We start from the raw sequence: 22,700 nt of genomic DNA on the forward strand, positions 1-22,700 counted from the left end.
TGCCGTCTCCACAGGCCCCAGATCCTTAGCGTTGCCGCCACCACCGGGCTCGTGGTATACTTTGTCTGCGAGAGCGGCAGCGGTGCCGTCACCAACGCCCCCAGGCTCGTTCCTTTGCAGGACGCCGTCTCCATCCTCTTCCATGCCGCCCCCTCTCCCTCCATAACCCACTTGCAGATCATCGCCACATTTGCTGCCCAGTAGTAGCTCCCCAGGTTTGGCAGCGCCAACCCTCCTCGGTCCCTACTGCATTCCAGGAACCCTCTCCTTACTCTCAGGGTCTTATTCGCCCACACAAACCCCATAATACTCCTGCCTACTCTCTTAAAAAAGGCCTTAGTGATCACGATGGGAAGGCACTGAAACACAAACAGAAACCTCGGAACGACCACCATTTTGACCGACTGCACTCTACCCGCCAGCGAGAGCGGTAACGTGTCCCATCTTTTGAAATCCTCCTCCATTTGCTCCACCAACCTCGTCAAGATTCAGTTTATGTAGGGTCCCCCAACTCCTGGCTATCTGGATCCCCAGATACCGAAAGCTCCCCTCCGCCCTCCTCAGAGGTAGGTCCCCTATTGCTCGGCCATTTCAGAGGGCAGTTAAGAGTGAACCACATTGCTGTGGATCTGGAGTCACATGTAGGCCAGACCAGGTAAGGACGGCAGATTTCCTTCCCTGATGGACATTAGTGAACCACATCATTATTGAGACTTTTCAATTGCAGATTTATTAATTGAATTTTAATTCCACCAGCTGACACAGTGGGATTTGAACCCCTGTCCCCAGAATATTAGCCTGGGCCTCTGGATCAGCAGTCCCCAGCGACATTGCCACAACACCACCATCTTCACTTCACATCAGTCTGATGCTATGACATAGAATTTACAGTGCAGGAGGCCATTCGGCCCATCGAGTCTCCACCAGCCCATGGAATGAGCATCCTACCCAAGCCCACACCTCCTCCCTATCCCCAGAACCCCACCTAACCCTTTTGGACACCAGGACAATTTAGCATGGCCAATCCACCCAACCTGCACATCTTTGGACTGTGGGAGGAAGCCCACACAGACACAGGGAGAACATGCAGACGCCGCACAGACAGTGACCCAAGCCGGGAATCAAACCTGGGACCCTGGAGCTGTGAAGCATCTGTGCTAACCACTGTGCTACCATGTTCCCCACTATTCCAGGTTACAGAACCAAAGTAACACTGTGCTTGGCTACTGCAGCAGGGCCAAACATCTCCGCTGAAGAAGCTAACTGTAATCCTTGTCCTTGTAGGCTTACTCTAACACACTGAGGGAGATTTCAGAATGTCCAAATTACCCAACAGCACATCTTTCGGGACTTGTGGGCGGAAGCCCACGCAGACACAGAGAGAATGTGCAGACTCCGCACAGTGACCCAAGCCGGGAATCGAACCTGGGACCCTGGCGCGCTGTGAAGCAGCAATACTAACCACTGTGCCGCCCACGATGTATTGATGAGCATCAGCATGGGGGAGGGAGATACTGGCCAGTTATTTCTTCCTGAGTTTGTAGGGAGTAGGCAAGGTGAGTTAACAGTAATGCCCAATGCTGAGGTTAGAAGGTTCAGGAGAGAATGGAGTTGGCATGTTCCCGGTCTGTGTCACTCAGCTGATATCACTGGAGCAACCAAAATGGTTTTAATTTTATCAAAACAAATTTAGTTGTCAAATGATTAACAGCCCCAATATTACACAGCAGTACACTCAAGTTGGAAACTTTCCAGTTAGTACCTGTTGGTGGGGGTGCGGTTCTGTCTTAGCTCATTCATTAGGTAGTCCTTCACTCCCATTATTACTGCTTGCAAGCACTGCTTGTTGGGCTTCTCCCGGATCACATCCCGGTCGCAGTGCTTGCACCTCTTCAGGATGGTGGAGAAGTTGAGAATGCTAAAGGGCCATCTCTGCACAACATCGCGAAGCACCAGTGTCCGTATGTCCAGGAAGGCAGCTTTAAACAACACCGGGTAGATCTCACGGGGGATGTAGTCAAGGGCTTTGCGGGTCGAGGCGTGGTCTGAGATCACTTTCTGTGCACAGAAGAATACCAGTGAATTCATCCTTCCAAAAAAACAGCCCAGATCACGATGGTGGAATCGGTGGATGGCTGGTGGGTGGGAGAGAGAAAGATAACTGTCAGATCCAAGAAACGCATCTTTATATACCGTTGTCTCTGCTGAACCTCTGGGCCAGCAACCTGTTCAGTCATGTTACTGTGCAGGACTACCTGATCCCAGCTGGACCATGATCAAATGCTCAAATACAGGAGATTAATGCACTTTGGCAGCTGGTGGAATTACACACTGCTGTCTGCATCAATGGTGCCGCAGTGGAGATGGTTGACAGATTAAAATTCCTAGGTGTGCACATCACCAACAATCTGTCCTGGTCCACCCACATCAACGCTACCAAGAAAGCCCAACAGCACCTCAGGAAACGAAGGAAATTCAACATGACCACATTGACTCTTACCAATTTTTACAGATGCACCATGGAAAGCATCCTATCCGGCTGCATCACAGCCTGGTATGACAACTGCTCAGCCCAAGAAACTTCAGAGTATCGTGAACACAGCCCAGCCCATCACACGAACCTACCTCCCATCCATTGACTCAGTCTACGCTGCCTTGGGAGAGCAGGCCCCTCCCACCCGGGTTATTCTCTCTCCCAACTTCTTCCATCGGGCAGGAGATACAAAAGTCTGAGAAGACTTCAAAAACAGCTTCGTCCCCGCTGTTACCAGACTCCTGAATGACCCCTTTATGGACTGAACTGATCTCGCCACACGTCTTCTCTACTGAGTAGTACTGCACTCCGTATGCTTCACCCGATGTCTGTGTCTATGTATTTACATTGCGTATTTATGTATGTCCTACATTTTTCATGTATGGAATGATCTGTCCGGACTGTAGGCAGAACAACACTGCTTATTGTACCGTACAATAAATCTTAGAACCCATCTGGTTCACTAGTGTCCTTTAGGGAAGGAAATCTGCCGTCCTTACCCCACTCTGGCCTACATGTGACTCCAGACCCACCCATCTGTCCCAGTCCAGTGACATGGACTTATTGCTACATCCCAATCTTGGTAGGGGAACAGGACTTTGCTGGGAATTAAATTCTGCTGTCCCGTTCTGGAAGGCAGGGAGCCGAAGCTTGTGCTGCCTTACAGACAGGCCAAGGGGAGATGGGGCTTTGCAATGAGTTCTTTGATATCAATGTCTTCCCCAAAGAGACAGAGTGAGGCTGCAGCCGACACAAGCAGACCTTCCACCCGATGGCTCAGCACAGCAAATCTAATATTAACCAACACATTGGAATAATGTCTGGCTGCAGCCTGGCCCAGGAGACCCGGGCTGGGCCTGCAGCCTGGCCCAGGAGACCCCGGCTCGGCCTGCAGCCTGGCCCAGGAGACCGACCCCGGCTGGGCCTGCAGCCTGGCCCAGGAGACCCCGGCTGGGCCTGCAGACTGGCCCAGGAGACCCCGGCTCGGCCTGCAGCCTGGCCCAGGAGACCCCGGCTGGGCCTGCAGCCTGGCCCAGGAGACCCCGGCTCGGCCTGCAGCCTGGCCCAGGAGACCGACCCCGGCTGGGCCTGCAGCCTGGCCCAGGAGACCGACCCCGGCTGGGCCTGCAGACTGGCCCAGGAGACCCCGGCTCGGCCTGCAGCCTGGCCCAGGAGACCCCGGCTGGGCCTGCAGCCTGGCCCAGGAGACCCCGGCTGGGCCTGCAGCCTGGCCCAGGAGACCCCGGCTCGGCCTGCAGCCTGACCCAGGAGACCCCGGCTCGGCCTGCAGCCTGGCCCAGGAGACCGACCCCGGCTGGGCCTGCAGACTGGCCCAGGAGACCCCGGCTGGGCCTGCAGCCTGGCCCAGGAGACCCCGGCTCGGCCTGCAGCCTGGCCCAGGAGACCCCGGCTGGGCCTGCAGCCTGGCCCAGGAGACCCCGGCTCGGCCTGCAGACTGGCCCAGGAGACCCCGGCTGGGCCTGCAGACTGGCCCAGGAGACCCCGGCTCGGCCTGCAGCCTGGCCCAGGAGACCCCGGCTCGGCCTGCAGCCTGGCCCAGGAGACCCCGGCTCGGCCTGCAGCCTGGCCCAGGAGACCCCGGCTGGGCCTGCAGACTGGCCCAGGAGACCCCGGCTCGGCCTGCACCCGCCCTCCCGAGAACTGGGCCTCAGGCGGGGCCCTTGCCTTACCCCTCGCCCGGGCCGCACCTTGCCTGTTCTCGGGCTGCGGTTGAGACTATGGGTGGGGACGGCGGGCGCTGAGACTCCATGGAGACGGAACCGTTGCCATGTCCCCGCGGAGGAGCTGCGCCTGCGCAAAGCCCAGCCTTCCCATCCTGCTCTCCGGATTGTGACGTCATCTCCCGGCGCGAGTGGCTTGGGTAAGAGGGCGGGGCCTAGGAGAGGGGTGTGGCCTAGAGGGAGGGGGTGGCCATTTCTCGAGCAGGAGGCGGGGACCATGAGAGGGGCGTGGCTCGGTTCGGGGTGAGCCACCCCACCCCGCCCCCCGAGGCAGGAGGCGGGGCACAGGGTTAAGGGGGCGGGGTCAGACGAGCGGCGCCCTCTGTTCCCGGCCTGCCCAGGACTGCGGCATCCCCTCACAGCGCCATCTGGAGCCGGGAGGCTCGAGCTCCTCCGCTGCGCCAGCTCCTGGCCACCTGTGGAACTGCAGCTTCGGGAAAAGGCACAGGAGAAGCCAAAATAAACTGGCGGGAAATGGAGCAATGGAGTCCATTCGGCCCCTCGTGCTCCTTGAAGCAGCTGCCCACTCAGTCCCACACCCGCTGCTTTTTCCCCACAGCCCTGTAAACTCTTGCTTTTCTTCAAACGTTTATTCTTCTTTAAAAATGATTTATAGTATCCAGAAACATAGAGAAGCAACCGCAGATATTTAAGGAGATAATTGCAATACTCTGGGCAAAGATATGTTCCTTTCATAGAGAAATTCACTACAAGAAGGATGTACCGTCTGTGACTAACTAAGATCGGGCAGCAAGGTAGCACAGTGGTTAGCACTGTTGCTGCGCAGCGCCAGAGACCCGGGTTCGATTCCCGGCTTGGGTCACTGTCTGTGCGGAGTCTGCACGTTCTCCCCGTGTGCGCGTGGGTTTCCTCCCACAAGTCCCAAAAGACACGCTTGTTAGGTGAATTGGACATTCTGAATTCTCCCTCTGTGTACCCGAACAGGCGCCGGAATGTGGCGACGAGGGGATTTTCACAGTAACTTCATTGCCATGTTAATGGAAGCCTACTTGTGACATTAATAACGATTATTATTACTCAGCAAGTTAAAGGAGGTATCAGAAAAGCAATGAGGCAAAGACTGGCAATAATTTGAAAACAGCGGAAAGGGCTGGTTTAGCACAGTGGGATAAATAGCTGGCTTGCAATGCAGAACAGCGCCAGCAGCGCAGGTTCAATTCCCGTACCGGCCTCCCCGAACAGGCGCCGGAATGTGCCGACTAGGGGCTTTTCACAGTAACTTCATTGAAGCCTACTTGCGACAATAAGCGATTATTATTATTATTATTGTTATTAATGACTGGAAAAATAATAGTGGGATAAATAGAAGTGTTGGAGTAAACTAGAACAAAATATAAAAACACAGTAAAAAAAAGTTCTACAAATATATAAAAAGAGCAGCGAAAGTGAACATTGGTCCTATAATAATCTTTATTATTGTCACAAGTAAGCTTACATTAACACTGCAATGAAGTTACTTAGAAAATTCCCCAGTCGGCACACTCTTGAGCACATTGAAGGAGAATTCAGAATGCCCAATTCCCCGAACAAGCACGTTTTTGGGGATTTGTGGGAGGAAACCGGAGCACCCGGAGGAAACCCACTCAGACATGGGGAGAACGTGCCGACTCTGCACAGACAGTAATCCAAGCCGGGAATCGAGACCCTGAGATGTACGGTATGTGTTCTCGACTACATGTGACAATAATACATCAAATGAAAAATCAAATCAAAATTGCGCCGTGAAGCAACAGCGCTAACCACTGTGCTTTGAGGATGGGACTGGGAAATTAATAATTAGAGACAAGGCAGAGGTTTTGGACAAATATCTTGCATCTCTTCACCCGCTGAAAACAATCACTATCACTAAAGGAATAACAAATGTAACTGAAGGTAGTCAGCTCCCTTGGCCTGGCTTTCTCGTATCTTAAAAGAAATGGCTGCAGGGCCTCGGAGCAGGCACGACAGGTCAAAGAGCCTCTCTCTGAGCTGTAAAGCTCTACCACTCTTATGTTTCTCTCGTGGATGCAATAGTTGGAATCTTCCAAAATACCCTCGCTCTTGGAAAACCACAAATCCAACACGTCTGTTGAAGAAAGAGGGAAACGGGAAGCAGGAAACTATAGGCCAGTTATAAGGAGTGAGTGGCAGGGCATTTAGAAACTCATAATAGTCAGATTCAACATTGTTTTGTGAAAAGGAAATAGTGTTTAACTAATTTATTGCAGTCCCTCGAAGATGTAGCAAGCAAAGTGGGTACGATTTTCTAAAGGCATTCATATAATATGCCACATTGAAGGTAATTGCACAAAATAAAAGCTCATGGTGTGGGGGATGATAGAGAAATGGCTAAGGAACAAGGAACAAAGAGTCAGATTAAATGGATTATTTTCAGGTTGGCAAACTGTAACCAGTGGAGTGGCAGTGACGTCAGTGCTGGGGCCACAGCAATTTACAATCTAAATTCATGACTTCGATAAATGGACAGTGATTTCCTTTTCAACCATATATCTCTCATCATCGAGCTGTAGAGCCTCCTTCGTCAAGCCGGAGAACATGCCTCGTCAAGCCGGAGAACATGCCTCGTCAAGCCGGAGAACATGCCTCGTCAAGCCGGAGAACATGCCTCGTCAAGCCGGAGAACATGCCTCGTCAAGCCGGAGAACATGCCTCAGGAAGCCCGAGTGAGTAGGTCCGACTGTGAGAAAGGAGCCGGAACGACAATCCGACTGTGAGAAAGGAGCCGGAACGACAATCCGACTGTGAGAAAGGAGCCGGAACGACAATCCGACTGTGAGAAAGGAGCCGGAACGACAATCCGACTGTGAGAAAGGAGCCGGAACGACAATCCGACTGTGAGAAAGGAGCCGGAATGACAATCCGACTGTGGGAAAGGAGCCGGAACGACAATCCGACTGTGAGAAAGGAGCCGGAATGACAATCCGACTGTGAGAAAGGAGCCGGAATGACAATCCGACTGTGGGAAAGGAGCCGGAATGACAATCCGACTGTGGGAAAGGAGCCGGAATGACAATCCGACTGTCGGAAAGGAGCCGGAATGACAATCCGACTGTGGGAAAGGAGCCGGAACGACAATCCGACTGTGAGAAAGGAGCCGGATCGACAATCCGACTGTGAGAAAGGAGCCGGAACGACAATCCGACTGTGAGAAAGGAGCCGGAACGACAATCCGACTGTGGGAAAGGAGCCGGAACGACAATCCGACTGTGAGAAAGGAGCCGGAACGACAATCCGACTGTGGGAAAGGAGCCGGAACGACAATCCGACTGTGGGAAAGGAGCCGGAACGACAATCCGACTGTGGGAAAGGAGCCGGAATGACAATCCGACTGTGGGAAAGGAGCCGGAACGACAATCCGACTGTGGGAAAGGAGCCGGAACGACAATCCGACTGTGAGAAAGGAGCCGGAACGACAATCCGACTGTGGGAAAGGAGCCGGAACGACAATCCGACTGTGAGAAAGGAGCCGGAACGACAATCCGACTGTGAGAAAGGAGCCGGAACGACAATCCGACTGTGAGAAAGGAGCCGGAACGACAATCCGACTGTGAGAAAGGAGCCGGAACGACAATCCGACTGTGGGAAAGGAGCCGGAATGACAATCCGACTGTGGGAAAGGAGCCGGAATGACAATCCGACTGTGAGAAAGGAGCCGGAACGACAATCCGACTGTGGGAAAGGAGCCGGAATGACAATCCGACTGTGAGAAAGGAGCCGGAACGACAATCCGACTGTGGGAAAGGAGCCGGAACGACAATCCGACTGTGGGAAAGGAGCCGGAATGACAATCCGACTGTGAGAAAGGAGCCGGAACGACAATCCGACTGTGGGAAAGGAGCCGGAATGACAATCCGACTGTGAGAAAGGAGCCGGAATGACAATCCGACTGTGGGAAAGGAGCCGGAATGACAATCCGACTGTGAGAAAGGAGCCGGAACGACAATCCGACTGTGGGAAAGGAGCCGGAACGACAATCCGACTGTGAGAAAGGAGCCGGAACGACAATCCGACTGTGGGAAAGGAGCCGGAACGACAATCCGACTGTGAGAAAGGAGCCGGAACGACAATCCGACTGTGGGAAAGGAGCCGGAACGACAATCCGACTGTGAGAAAGGAGCCGGATCGACAATCCGACTGTGGGAAAGGAGCCGGAACGACAATCCGACTGTGAGAAAGGAGCCGGAACGACAATCCGACTGTGAGAAAGGAGCCGGAACGACAATCCGACTGTGAGAAAGGAGCCGGAACGACAATCCGACTGTGAGAAAGGAGCCGGAATGACAATCCGACTGTGGGAAAGGAGCCGGATCGACAATCCGACTGTGGGAAAGGAGCCGGAATGACAATCCGACTGTGAGAAAGGAGCCGGAACGACAATCCGACTGTGAGAAAGGAGCCGGATCGACAATCCGACTGTGGGAAAGGAGCCGGAACGACAATCCGACTGTGAGAAAGGAGCCGGAATGACAATCCGACTGTGAGAAAGGAGCCGGAACGACAATCCGACTGTGGGAAAGGAGCCGGAATGACAATCCGACTGTGGGAAAGGAGCCGGAACGACAATCCGACTGTGAGAAAGGAGCCGGAACGACAATCCGACTGTGGGAAAGGAGCCGGAATGACAATCCGACTGTGAGAAAGGAGCCGGAACGACAATCCGACTGTGAGAAAGGAGCCGGAACGACAATCCGACTGTGGGAAAGGAGCCGGAATGACAATCCGACTGTGGGAAAGGAGCCGGAACGACAATCCGACTGTGGGAAAGGAGCCGGAACGACAATCCGACTGTGAGAAAGGAGCCGGAACGACAATCCGACTGTGGGAAAGGAGCCGGAACGACAATCCGACTGTGAGAAAGGAGCCGGAACGACAATCCGACTGTGGGAAAGGAGCCGGAACGACAATCCGACTGTGAGAAAGGAGCCGGAACGACAATCCGACTGTGGGAAAGGAGCCGGAACGACAATCCGACTGTGAGAAAGGAGCCGGATCGACAATCCGACTGTGGGAAAGGAGCCGGAACGACAATCCGACTGTGAGAAAGGAGCCGGAACGACAATCCGACTGTGAGAAAGGAGCCGGAACGACAATCCGACTGTGAGAAAGGAGCCGGAACGACAATCCGACTGTGAGAAAGGAGCCGGAATGACAATCCGACTGTGGGAAAGGAGCCGGATCGACAATCCGACTGTGGGAAAGGAGCCGGAATGACAATCCGACTGTGAGAAAGGAGCCGGAACGACAATCCGACTGTGAGAAAGGAGCCGGATCGACAATCCGACTGTGGGAAAGGAGCCGGAACGACAATCCGACTGTGAGAAAGGAGCCGGAATGACAATCCGACTGTGAGAAAGGAGCCGGAACGACAATCCGACTGTGGGAAAGGAGCCGGAATGACAATCCGACTGTGGGAAAGGAGCCGGAACGACAATCCGACTGTGAGAAAGGAGCCGGAACGACAATCCGACTGTGGGAAAGGAGCCGGAATGACAATCCGACTGTGAGAAAGGAGCCGGAACGACAATCCGACTGTGAGAAAGGAGCCGGAACGACAATCCGACTGTGGGAAAGGAGCCGGAATGACAATCCGACTGTGGGAAAGGAGCCGGAACGACAATCCGACTGTGGGAAAGGAGCCGGAACGACAATCCGACTGTGAGAAAGGAGCCGGAACGACAATCCGACTGTGGGAAAGGAGCCGGAACGACAATCCGACTGTGAGAAAGGAGCCGGAACGACAATCCGACTGTGGGAAAGGAGCCGGAATGACAATCCGACTGTGAGAAAGGAGCCGGAACGACAATCCGACTGTGGGAAAGGAGCCGGAATGACAACCCGACTGTGAGAAAGGAGCCGGAACGACAATCCGACTGTGGGAAAGGAGCCGGAATGACAATCCGACTGTGGGAAAGGAGCCGGAATGACAATCCGACTGTGGGAAAGGAGCCGGAACGACAATCCGACTGTGAGAAAGGAGCCGGAATGACAATCCGACTGTGGGAAAGGAGCCGGAATGACAATCCGACTGTCGGAAAGGAGCCGGAATGACAATCCGACTGTGGGAAAGGAGCCGGAACGACAATCCGACTGTGGGAAAGGAGCCGGAACGACAATCCGACTGTGAGAAAGGAGCCGGAACGACAATCCGACTGTGGGAAAGGAGCCGGAATGACAATCCGACTGTGAGAAAGGAGCCGGAACGACAATCCGACTGTCGGAAAGGAGCCGGAACGACAATCCGACTGTGAGAAAGGAGCCGGAATGACAATCCGACTGTGGGAAAGGAGCCGGAACGACAATCCGACTGTGAGAAAGGAGCCGGAATGACAATCCGACTGTGAGAAAGGAGCCGGAATGACAATCCGACTGTGGGAAAGGAGCCGGATCGACAATCCGACTGTGGGAAAGGAGCCGGAATGACAATCCGACTGTGAGAAAGGAGCCGGAACGACAATCCGACTGTGAGAAAGGAGCCGGATCGACAATCCGACTGTGGGAAAGGAGCCGGAACGACAATCCGACTGTGAGAAAGGAGCCGGAATGACAATCCGACTGTGAGAAAGGAGCCGGAACGACAATCCGACTGTGGGAAAGGAGCCGGAATGACAATCCGACTGTGGGAAAGGAGCCGGAACGACAATCCGACTGTGAGAAAGGAGCCGGAACGACAATCCGACTGTGGGAAAGGAGCCGGAATGACAATCCGACTGTGAGAAAGGAGCCGGAACGACAATCCGACTGTGAGAAAGGAGCCGGAACGACAATCCGACTGTGGGAAAGGAGCCGGAATGACAATCCGACTGTGGGAAAGGAGCCGGAACGACAATCCGACTGTGGGAAAGGAGCCGGAACGACAATCCGACTGTGAGAAAGGAGCCGGAACGACAATCCGACTGTGGGAAAGGAGCCGGAACGACAATCCGACTGTGAGAAAGGAGCCGGAACGACAATCCGACTGTGAGAAAGGAGCCGGAATGACAATCCGACTGTGGGAAAGGAGCCGGAATGACAATCCGACTGTGAGAAAGGAGCCGGAACGACAATCCGACTGTGGGAAAGGAGCCGGAATGACAACCCGACTGTGAGAAAGGAGCCGGAACGACAATCCGACTGTGGGAAAGGAGCCGGAATGACAATCCGACTGTGGGAAAGGAGCCGGAATGACAATCCGACTGTGGGAAAGGAGCCGGAACGACAATCCGACTGTGAGAAAGGAGCCGGAATGACAATCCGACTGTGGGAAAGGAGCCGGAATGACAATCCGACTGTCGGAAAGGAGCCGGAATGACAATCCGACTGTGGGAAAGGAGCCGGAACGACAATCCGACTGTGGGAAAGGAGCCGGAACGACAATCCGACTGTGAGAAAGGAGCCGGAACGACAATCCGACTGTGGGAAAGGAGCCGGAATGACAATCCGACTGTGAGAAAGGAGCCGGAACGACAATCCGACTGTCGGAAAGGAGCCGGAACGACAATCCGACTGTGAGAAAGGAGCCGGAATGACAATCCGACTGTGGGAAAGGAGCCGGAACGACAATCCGACTGTGAGAAAGGAGCCGGAATGACAATCCGACTGTGAGAAAGGAGCCGGAATGACAATCCGACTGTGAGAAAGGAGCCGGAACGACAATCCGACTGTGGGAAAGGAGCCGGAACGACAATCCGACTGTGGGAAAGGAGCCGGAACGACAATCCGACTGTGGGAAAGGAGCCGGAATGACAATCCGACTGTGGGAAAGGAGCCGGAATGACAATCCGACTGTGAGAAAGGAGCCGGAATGACAATCCGACTGTGAGAAAGGAGCCGGAATGACAATCCGACTGTGAGAAAGGAGCCGGAATGACAATCCGACTGTGGGAAAGGAGCCGGAATGACAATCCGACTGTGAGAAAGGAGCCGGAATGACAATCCGACTGTGGGAAAGGAGCCGGAATGACAATCCGACTGTGAGAAAGGAGCCGGAACGACAATCCGACTGTGGGAAAGGAGCCGGAACGACAATCCGACTGTGAGAAAGGAGCCGGAACGACAATCCGACTGTCGGAAAGGAGCCGGAATGACAATCCGACTGTGGGAAAGGAGCCGGAATGACAATCCGACTGTGAGAAAGGAGCCGGAACGACAATCCGACTGTGAGAAAGGAGCCGGAACGACAATCCGACTGTGAGAAAGGAGCCGGAACGACAATCCGACTGTGAGAAAGGAGCCGGAATGACAATCCGACTGTGAGAAAGGAGCCGGAATGACAATCCGACTGCGGGAAAGGAGCCGGAATGACAATCCGACTGTGAGAAAGGAGCCGGAATGACAATCCGACTGTGAGAAAGGAGCCGGAATGACAATCCGACTGTGGGAAAGGAGCCGGAATGACAATCCGACTGTGGGAAAGGAGCCGGAACGACAATCCGACTGTGGGGAAAGGAGCCGGAATGACAATCCGACTGTGAGAAAGGAGCCGGAATGACAATCCGACTGTGGGAAAGTAGCCGGAATGACAATCCGACTGTGAGAAAGGAGCCGGAACGACAATCCGACTGTGGGAAAGGAGCCGGAATGACAATCCGACTGTCGGAAAGGAGCCGGAACGACAATCCGACTGTGGGAAAGGAGCCGGAATGACAATCCGACTGTGGGAAAGGAGCCGGAATGACAATCCGACTGTGGGAAAGGAGCCGGAACGACAATCCGACTGTGGGAAAGGAGCCGGAATGACAATCCGACTGTGAGAAAGGAGCCGGAACGACAATCCGACTGTGGGAAAGGAGCCGGAATGACAATCCGACTGTGGGAAAGGAGCCGGAATGACAATCCGACTGTGGGAAAGGAGCCGGAATGACAATCCGACTGTGGGAAAGGAGCCGGAACGACAATCCGACTGTGGGAAAGGAGCCGGAATGACAATCCGACTGTGGGAAAGGAGCCGGAATGACAATCCGACTGTGGGAAAGGAGCCGGAATGACAATCCGACTGTGGGAAAGGAGCCGGAACGACAATCCGACTGTGGGAAAGGAGCCGGAACGACAATCCGACTGTGAGAAAGGAGCCGGAACGACAATCCGACTGTGGGAAAGGAGCCGGAATGACAATCCGACTGTGGGAAAGGAGCCGGAAGGACAATCCGACTGTGAGAAAGGAGCCGGAACGACAATCCGACTGTGGGAAAGGAGCCGGAACGACAATCCGACTGTGGGAAAGGAGCCGGAATGACAATCCGACTGTGGGAAAGGAGCCGGAAGGACAATCCGACTGTGAGAAAGGAGCCGGAACGACAATCCGACTGTGGGAAAGGAGCCGGAATGACAATCCGACTGTGGGAAAGGAGCCGGAATGACAATCCGACTGTGGGAAAGGAGCCGGAAGGACAATCCGACTGTGAGAAAGGAGCCGGAACGACAATCCGACTGTGGGAAAGGAGCCGGAATGACAATCCGACTGTGAGAAAGGAGCCGGAACGACAATCCGACTGTGAGAAAGGAGCCGGAACGACAATCCGACTGTGGGAAAGGAGCCGGAACGACAATCCGACTGTGGGAAAGGAGCCGGAACGACAATCCGACTGTGGGAAAGGAGCCGGAATGACAATCCGACTGTGAGAAAGGAGCCGGAATGACAATCCGACTGTGGGAAAGGAGCCGGAATGACAATCCGACTGTGAGAAAGGAGCCGGAATGACAATCCGACTGTCGGAAAGGAGCCGGAACGACAATCCGACTGTGAGAAAGGAGCCGGAATGACAATCCGACTGTGAGAAAGGAGCCGGAATGACAATCCGACTGTGGGAAAGGAGCCGGAATGACAATCCGACTGTGAGAAAGGAGCCGGAACGACAATCCGACTGTGAGAAAGGAGCCGGAATGACAATCCGACTGTGAGAAAGGAGCCGGAATGACAATCCGACTGTCGGAAAGGAGCCGGAACGACAATCCGACTGTGAGAAAGGAGCCGGAACGACAATCCGACTGTGGGAAAGGAGCCGGAACGACAATCCGACTGTGGGAAAGGAGCCGGAACGACAATCCGACTGTGGGAAAGGAGCCGGAATGACAATCCGACTGTGAGAAAGGAGCCGGAACGACAATCCGACTGTGAGAAAGGAGCCGGAACGACAATCCGACTGTGGGAAAGGAGCCGGAATGACAATCCGACTGTCGGAAAGGAGCCGGAACGACAATCCGACTGTGAGAAAGGAGCCGGAATGACAATCCGACTGTGAGAAAGGAGCCGGAATGACAATCCGACTGTGGGAAAGGAGCCGGAATGACAATCCGACTGTGAGAAAGGAGCCGGAATGACAATCCGACTGTGGGAAAGGAGCCGGAATGACAATCCGACTGTGGGAAAGGAGCCGGAACGACAATCCGACTGTGGGAAAGGAGCCGGATCGACAATCCGACTGTGGGAAAGGAGCCGGAACGACAATCCGACTGTGAGAAAGGAGCCGGAATGACAATCCGACTGTGAGAAAGGAGCCGGAACGACAATCCGACTGTGAGAAAGGAGCCGGAATGACAATCCGACTGTAGGAAAGGAGCCAGAACGACAATCCGACTGTGATTGCCTCATTGCAGTGTTAACGTAAGCCTACGTGTGACACCAATAAAGATTATTATTTCTCTGTGACATGGCTGAAAGTAAGGACATTGCCCCATTCTGCAGAAAAGCAACTCCCTGAATGATAATTATTGCTAAATGGCAAATCAAATATATTCACCTTCCCTGCAATTGTTTTTTAACTTGCCTGGAATTGTGTCATTCAACGTTGTGCAGGTCAGGGGGTGGCACGGTGGCGCAGTGGTTAGCTCTGTTGCCTCACGGCGCCGAGGACCCAGGTTCGATTCCGGCCCCGGGTCACTGTCCATGTGAAGGTTGCACCTTCTCCCCGTGTCTGCGTGGGTTTTACCCCCACAACCAAGAGTTGTGTGCAAGGTAGGTGGATTGGCCACGCTAAATTGCCCCTTAATTGGAAAAAAAAAAGAATTGGGGACTCTAAATTTGATTTTAAAAAGAATCGTGCTGGTTGACAGATGGTAAGTGGTCGAGTAACAGGTAAAAAACTGAGTGTTTCGATTCACAAAGATACCCAGTGCAGAATGTTTGATTCCCCAATCATCGCCAGGTCGGAATAAATTGTCTTTCAGGTGAATGTTTAATTACTGTTACATGTCCTGTACAGTAATAAATCTTGGGAGACCTGATATTTATATCTCAATTGTTTTTATGGTGTAAATTATAACCAGCGACGTTTCCTTCTTAAATCCCACAGTCCAGAGGGTCGATTACATTTCTCTCCCCTTTCCCTTGCTGTTTCTTCCTTCAAAGTGAAGACTATTCCTCGTGTCCTTCTCTCAATCGTCTGCACAACGTTTGTGACCCTCTGGGAGTGCGTGATGGCGGATGCTGTGTAATCCGATTTGCTCTGTTTCCTTCCCCTTCTGCCTCAGCATGACCTCTGTCAGCTTCTGACCCAGTTGTGGTTAAATTGGTTCCAATATTGTATCCGCGTTCAGAGTGAGGACTCTCCTGTTTTAATCCTGCTCCCTGGTGCTTGTTCGTTTTACTCGTTCCTCGTGTCACTCAGTCGTAAATTTAATTCGCCCTTTGTCTTGAATAATTCCAGATCCTTCTGCCGACGTTGAACTGAATCTCCTAGTTTGGGTTGGTCGCTAGGGCACTTGGTAACCCGTCCCCTCGTGGTAGATCTACCATGCGGTTTCAGCAGCACTTTGCGATTATTGGAACTCAGTAGAAATTTAAGTTAAAACTTCTCAGGTGCAAATAGGAATTGTTTTATTTGCCGTCTATTGATTACAATTGAAAGTCATTTAAAAGGCAATTCGTAGACAATTTGAAGCTTTCAAAGAATCACAGAAGTGATCTTCTTGCTTTGACAAACAGCTCGCAATAACTTTAGAAGTCAAAGTCTGAAAATGAAATATGAAGACAGAGAGACAGTGAATAGTTCAGATCAAAGTATGGATGATTCATGACAAAGAGAAAGAAATCCAGCGAATGATCCAGCCCAGCTAAAAATTGGCCGAACAAAACTTCACGGCTATACTGTTCCATATCTGTCTTTAGCCATCTAATCACATCCCAATATAATCCTAATTGGTTTGGGTTAGACTCAAACACATCTGATTTGACGGCAAGCCGTCCATCTTTAATATGCAACATTAGTTCTAATTGTTTCGTGTCTGCATACTTATGTATGTTAAGGAATGCGATTTTGTGCTGTTATCAAGACCAGTTTGAACTGGTCTTTTGCTGACTTCGCTGTTATAACAATAGAGCTTTCATGTTACTGTATCGTTGCTATGCTGTTGTTATAGAGCCTGCCCTGTCCTTGTACACTGTCTTGAAAAATGTATTCAATAGTTCAGTTAAAGTGTTTGTTTTAATCTCTACTGCTTTTGTGTGTATCAGGTTCTTTTTGTGTTTCTGTTGTTTTTATGTTGGACTGTCTTGAGATGACCTGAGATTATGAGTGTTGAAATTCGAAATTTAAAATGGGTAAAACTGGGGCTTAATATTTATCCTAAATAGCTATGTTTTACCTATTAGGCGTGTTAGGAAATAGTTGACTTCTACACCTCCGTCACTGAACTAAACGAGAGCCCAGGCACCGATCCCCATCCGTATTCCACCCAGTTGCACCACCGAGCTCCATTTCTCAATCGTACTGTCAGCTCTCTATTTCCTAACCCAATTTGGGCAGAATCTTTTCAGGAATGAACAATAGACAGGGGTGGTACACAGGTCCAGCAAGTCACCTGGAAAGCTAATGGAATGTTATAGTATACTGTGAGGGGAATTGATTACATAACTGGGAGGTTACGCCTCAGTTGCCACTGGTGAGACCACATGTGAAGTAGTGTGTGCAGCATTGGTCTCCCGATCTTAGAAAGGACGTAAATGCGCGAGAATCCGTTCAGGGAAAGTTCACTGGACAAATACCAGGAATAAACAGGTTGTCTTTTGAGGAAACATTGGAGAGGTTCGGTGTGTGTCCGCGGGAGTTTGGAAGAGTGAGGCGCGGCATGATCAAAACCTTAGGATTGACAGGGTGGATGTGGAAAGGATGTTTCTAGAATCAGGGATTTCTGGAATTCTCTTCAGTGGAAGCAGAATAATTTTCCAAGCGGAGCTGGATAGATTCTTGATGACAGGGGAGGTGAAAGGTTATCGGGGGTGAGGCAGGAATGTGAGGGTATAATCAATCAGCCATGATATTACTGAATGGTGGAACAGTCTTGTGGCCTACTCCAGCTCCATATATTTGTATTTATTTAACACTTTTATTCAGTCGGTGGGTGTGGGTGTCACAGGCAACACAACATACAATTATCTATGTGGTGCCTTTACAACATCATGGGAGTGTTATCAGAGTACGACACAGAGTCTTAGAAGGAGATCTGAGGTCAGGTGACTAATAGCTTGGTCAAAGAGGATAGTTTTGGCAAATGTCTTAAAGGAGAAAAGTGAGTTAGGGAGGCGGAGAGGGAGGATGTTCCAGATTGAGTGATCGAGGCGGAGAGGGACGGTGTTCCAGATTGAGTGAGCGAGGTTGACAGGGAGGGTGTTCCAGAGTGAGTGAGCGAGGCGGAGTGGGAAGGTGTTCAAGAGTGAGTGAGCGAGGCGGAGTGGGAAGGTGTTCAAGAGTGAGTGAGCGAGGCGGAATGGGAGGGTGTTCAAGAGTGAGTGAGCGAGGCGGAGTGGGAGGGTGTTCCAGAGTGAGTGAGCGAGGCGGAGTGGGAGGGTGTTCCAGAGTGAATGAGCGAGGCGGAGAGGGAGGGTGTTCCAGAGTGAGTGAGCGAGGTGGAGTGGGAGGGTGTTCCAGATTGAGTGAGCGAGGCTGACAGGGAGGGTGCTCCAGAGTGAGTGAGTGATGCAGAGAGGGAGGGTGTTCCAGATTCAGTGAGCGAGGAGGAGTGGGTGGGTGTTTCAGAGTGAGTGAGCGAGGCGGAGTGGGAGGGTGTTCCAGAGTGAGTGAGCGAGAAGGAGTGGGAGGTTGTTCCAGAGTGAGTAAGCGAGGCGGAGTGGGAGGGTGTTCCAGAGTGAGTGAGCGAGGCGGAATGGGAGGGTGTTCAAGAGTGAGTGAGCGAGGCGGAGTGGGAGGGTGTTCCAGAGTGAGTGAGCGAGGCGGAGTGGGAGGGTGTTCCAGAGTGAATGAGCGAGGCGGAGAGGGAGGGTGTTCCAGAGTGAGTGAGCGAGGTGGAGTGGGAGGGTGTTCCAGATTGAGTGAGCGAGGCTGACAGGGAGGGTGCTCCAGAGTGAGTGAGTGATGCAGAGAGGGAGGGTGTTCCAGATTCAGTGAGCGAGGAGGAGTGGGTGGGTGTTTCAGAGTGAGTGAGCGAGGCGGAGTGGGAGGGTGTTCCAGAGTGAGTGAGCGAGAAGGAGTGGGAGGTTGTTCCAGAGTGAGTAAGCGAGGCGGAGTGGGAGGGTGTTCCAGAGTGAGTGAGCGAGGCGGAGTGGGAGGGTGTTCCAGATTGAGTGAGCGAGGCTGACAGGGAGGGTGCTCCAGAGTGAGTGAGTGATGCAGAGAGGGAGGGTGCTCCAGATTCAGTGAGCGAGGAGGAGTGGGTGGGTGTTTCAGAGTGAGTGAGCGAGGCGGAGTGGGAGGGTGTTCCAGAGTGAGTGAGCAAGAAGGAGTGGGAGGGTGTTTCAGAGTGTGTGAGCGAGGTGGTCTGGGAGGCTGTTCCAGAGTGAATTAGGAAGCTGGAGTGTGAGACTGTTCCAGAGTGAGTGAGCGAGGCGGAGTGGGTGTTCCAGAGTGAGTGTGCAAGGCACAGTGGGAGGGTGCCCCAGAGTGAGTGTGCAAGGCAGAGCAGGAGGGTGTTCCAGAGTGAGTGTGCATGGCGGTCTGGGAGGGTGTTCCAGAGTGAGTGAGCGAGGTGGAATAGGAGGGTGTTCCAGAGTGTGAGCGAGGCAGACTGGGTGTGTGTTCCAGAAGTGAGTGAGCAAGGCGGAGCGGGAGTGTGTTCCAGAGTGTGAGCGAGGCAGACTGGGAGTGTGTTCCAGAAGTGAGTGTGCATGGCGGTCTGGGAGGGTGTTCCAGAGTGAATGTGCATGACGGTCTGGGAGGGTGTTCCAGAGTGAGTGAGCAAGGTGGTCTGGGAGGGTGTTCCAGAGTGAGTGAGCGAGGCGGAGCGGGAGGGTGTTCCAGAAGTTAGCGTCCTGGCAGCAAAGTCGAAGCCGTGAGTGTTGGGTCGATTATAAGTGGCAATGGCCAAGGGGCCAGGATTACAGGAGCGGGGACATCCCCAATTGCCCTTGAGAAGCTGGTAGGTGAGCCATCTTCTTGACAACTGAGTGGGCGGCACGGTGGCATAGTGGTTAGCACTTCCATCTTCCAGCGCCAGGGCCCGGGTTGAATTCCCGCCTCGGGTGACTGTGTGCAGTCTGCACGTTCTCCCCGTGTCTGCGTGGGTTTCCTCCAGTTTCCTCCCACAGCCCAAGGATGTGCAGGTTGGGTGGATTGGCCAGGCTCATAGGTTCAAAAGGTTACGTGGGGATAGGGCGGGGCTGGGCCAAGTGCTCTTTCGGAGGGTCGGTGCAGACCCAACGGGCCGAGGCATAGTGATATTGTCGCTGGATGAGTAATCCACAGACCCAGGGTACTGCTCTGGGGACAAGGGTTCGATTCCCGCCATGACAGAATGAATAGAAACAAAAGAATGGCTTCCTTCTGAAAATGAAATGAAATGAAAATCGCTTATTGTCACAAGTAGGCTTCAAATGAAGTTACTGTGAAAAGCCCCTCGTTGCCATATTCCGGCGCCTGTTCGGGGAGGCTGGTACGAGAATTGAACCGTGCTGCTGGCCTGCCTTGTCTGCTTTCAAAGCCAGCGATTTAGCCCTGTGCTAAACATCCCCTGCACTGTAGGGAGTCTAGGAGTTGGTTACTCGTTCATTTGAGGGGAGAGACCAGAGTCAACTACGTTATTTGTCACTCTGCAGACGCAGGGGCTGTTTAGCACAGGGCTAAATCGCTGGCTTTGAAAGCAGGCCAGCAGCATGGTTCAATTCCCGTATCAGCCTCCCCGAACAGACGCCGGAATGTGGCGACTGGGGGCTTTTCACAGTAACTTCATTTGAAGCCTACCTGTGACAACACGTGATTTTCATTTCATTTCAGAGGCCAGATCAGGTCAGGATGGCAGAATTCCTGCCCGGGATGACCAGATGGGTTTTTACGAGAGATAATTCAGTAGCTTCAAACACACCATTCACGGATGAGGTCCCTTTTTTTCCACCTTTATTTAATTGAAATTAAGTTCCCACAGCTGCCTTGGTGCGATTCGAACTCATGCCCCCAGAGGCTCAGCCCGATGCTCTGGATTGCTGATCCAGGAACGTTGCTGCTAGAGGCCACCTTCTCTTCAAACTGAGTCAGCTTCCGTCTTCGCTTTCCTCGAAAGAACGAGGCTGAACTTGTTCAGCATTTGCTGCGAGCTATATCATCATTGGGCATCATCCTTCTCAATGCTTCTTACATCTCTGTACAGATTCTATACCGTCGTACAACATGAAGACCACAAACGCGCAAACTGCTTCCAGATTTATTTCCTCGCCTCTGGCTGAGTCTGAATTCAAAAACACATCAGGCGGCGACCAGGTGTTAACCAATCGCGGCAAAAACAGGCAGTGGTCTACCTGCTCGATGGCCCCAATACAAAGCCACATGCTCATTATACAGAGACGGGAACAGTCTGAGACAGAGCAACATTACCCCCACAGAGCTTTCATTGTTAAAAATAATTCTCAAACGTGCAGGAACCCTGCCTTAAAGTGACAGGTGTTAAATTTGCAGTTTATGCTGACGTCAGGCCACTCCAGAAGTCTACAGTCCGGTTTCAGCTTTCCTCTGTTGACAGATCAGCCAGCAGGGGAACTACAGGCAAAATCAGACTGTTGCTGCTCAAGGCACACAGGTTCAACCAGGTCAAAGTTTAAAATATTGCGCCATGTTCGTCTTCTCCTGGTGTTCAACGGCAATGCTGGAACATGAAACCAATCCTCTTATTTCACCCAGTTTCAGTATCAAACACTCCCAGGACAGGTACAGCACGGGGTTAGATACAGGGTAAAGCTCCCTCTACACTGTCCCCATCAAACACTCCCAGGACAGGTACAGCACGGGGTTAGATACAGAGTAAAGCTCCCTCTACACTGTCCCCATCAAACACTCCCAGGACAGGTACAGCACGGGATTAGATACAGAGTAAAGCTCCCTCTACACTGTCCCCATCAAACACTCCCAGGACAGGTACAGCACGGGGTTAGATACAGAGTAAAGCTCCCTCTACACTGTCCCCATCAAACACTCCCAGGACAGGTACAGCACGGGGTTAGATACAGAGTAAACCTCCCTCCACACTGTCCCCATCAAACACTCCCAGGACAGGTACAGCACGGGGTTAGATACAGAGTAAAGCTCCCTCTACACTGTCCCCATCAAACACACCCAGGGCAGATACAGCACGGGGTTAGATACAGAGTAAAGCTCCCTCTACACTGTCCCCATCAACGCTCCCAGGACAGGTCCAGCACGGGGTTAGATACAGAGTGAAGCTCCCTCTACACTGTCCCCATCAAACACTCCCAGGACAGGTACAGAACGGGGTTAGATACAGAGTAAAGCTCCCTCTACACTGTCCCCATCAAACACTCCCAGGACAGGTACTGCACGGGGTTAGATACAGAGTAAAGCTCCCTCTACACTGTCCCCATCAAACACTCCCAGGACAGGTACAGCACGGGGTTAGATACAGAGTCAAGCTCCCTCTACACTGTCCCCATCAAACACTCCCAGGACAGGTACACCACGAGGTTAGATACAGAGTAAAGCTCTGTCCACACTGTCCCCATCAAACACTCCCAGGACAGGTACAGCACGGGGTTAGATACAGAGTAAAGCTCCCTCTACACTGTCCCCATCAACGCTCCCAGGACAGGTCCAGCACGGGGTTAGATACAGAGTAAAGCTCCATCTACACTGTCCCGATCAAACACTCCCAGGTCAGGTACAGCACGGGGTTAGATACAGAATAAGCTCCCTCTGCACTGTCCCCATCAAACACTCCCAGGACAAGTACAGCACAGGGTTATATACAGAGCATAGCTCCCCCTACACTGTCCCCATCAAACACTCCCAGGACAGGTACAGTACAGGGTTAGATACAGAGTAAAGCTCCCTCTACAGTGTCCCCATCAAACACTCCCAGGACAGGTACAGCACGGGGTTAGATACAGAGTAAAGCTCCCTCTACACTGTCCCCATCAAACACTCCCAGGACAGGTACAGGACGGATTTTGATACAGAGTGAAGCTCCCTCTACACTGTCCCCATCAAATGCTCCCAGGACAGGTACAGGACGGATTTTGATACAGAGTGAAGCTC

The 22,700-nt window shown here is 52.7% G+C and overlaps 1 protein-coding gene across 5 annotated transcripts in view; it reads right to left on the reverse strand.

Moving 5' to 3' along the window:
- LOC140424711 (leucine-rich repeat-containing protein 14-like) overlaps window positions 1–4,385 on the reverse strand; it is a 38,848-nt gene extending 34,463 nt beyond the window's left edge. For 2 of the 5 annotated variants that reach the window (XM_072508021.1, XM_072508017.1), the window contains exons 1-2: window positions 4,243–4,385; window positions 1,763–2,135 (exon numbers count right to left, since the gene is read on the reverse strand). In XM_072508021.1, the coding sequence (XP_072364122.1) occupies window positions 1,763–2,088 (326 nt within the window). In that variant the 5' untranslated portion in view covers window positions 2,089–2,135; window positions 4,243–4,385. Of the gene's footprint in view, window positions 1–1,762; window positions 2,136–2,500; window positions 3,413–4,224 lie in introns of those variants that run through there. The other 3 variants (XM_072508020.1, XM_072508018.1, XM_072508019.1) reach the window with 3 other exon arrangements.
- Window positions 4,386–22,700: the final 18,315 nt, after the last annotated feature.

Source organism: Scyliorhinus torazame, chromosome 6 (assembly GCF_047496885.1).
Source record: "Scyliorhinus torazame isolate Kashiwa2021f chromosome 6, sScyTor2.1, whole genome shotgun sequence".
Taxonomy (NCBI): Eukaryota; Metazoa; Chordata; class Chondrichthyes; order Carcharhiniformes; family Scyliorhinidae; genus Scyliorhinus; species Scyliorhinus torazame.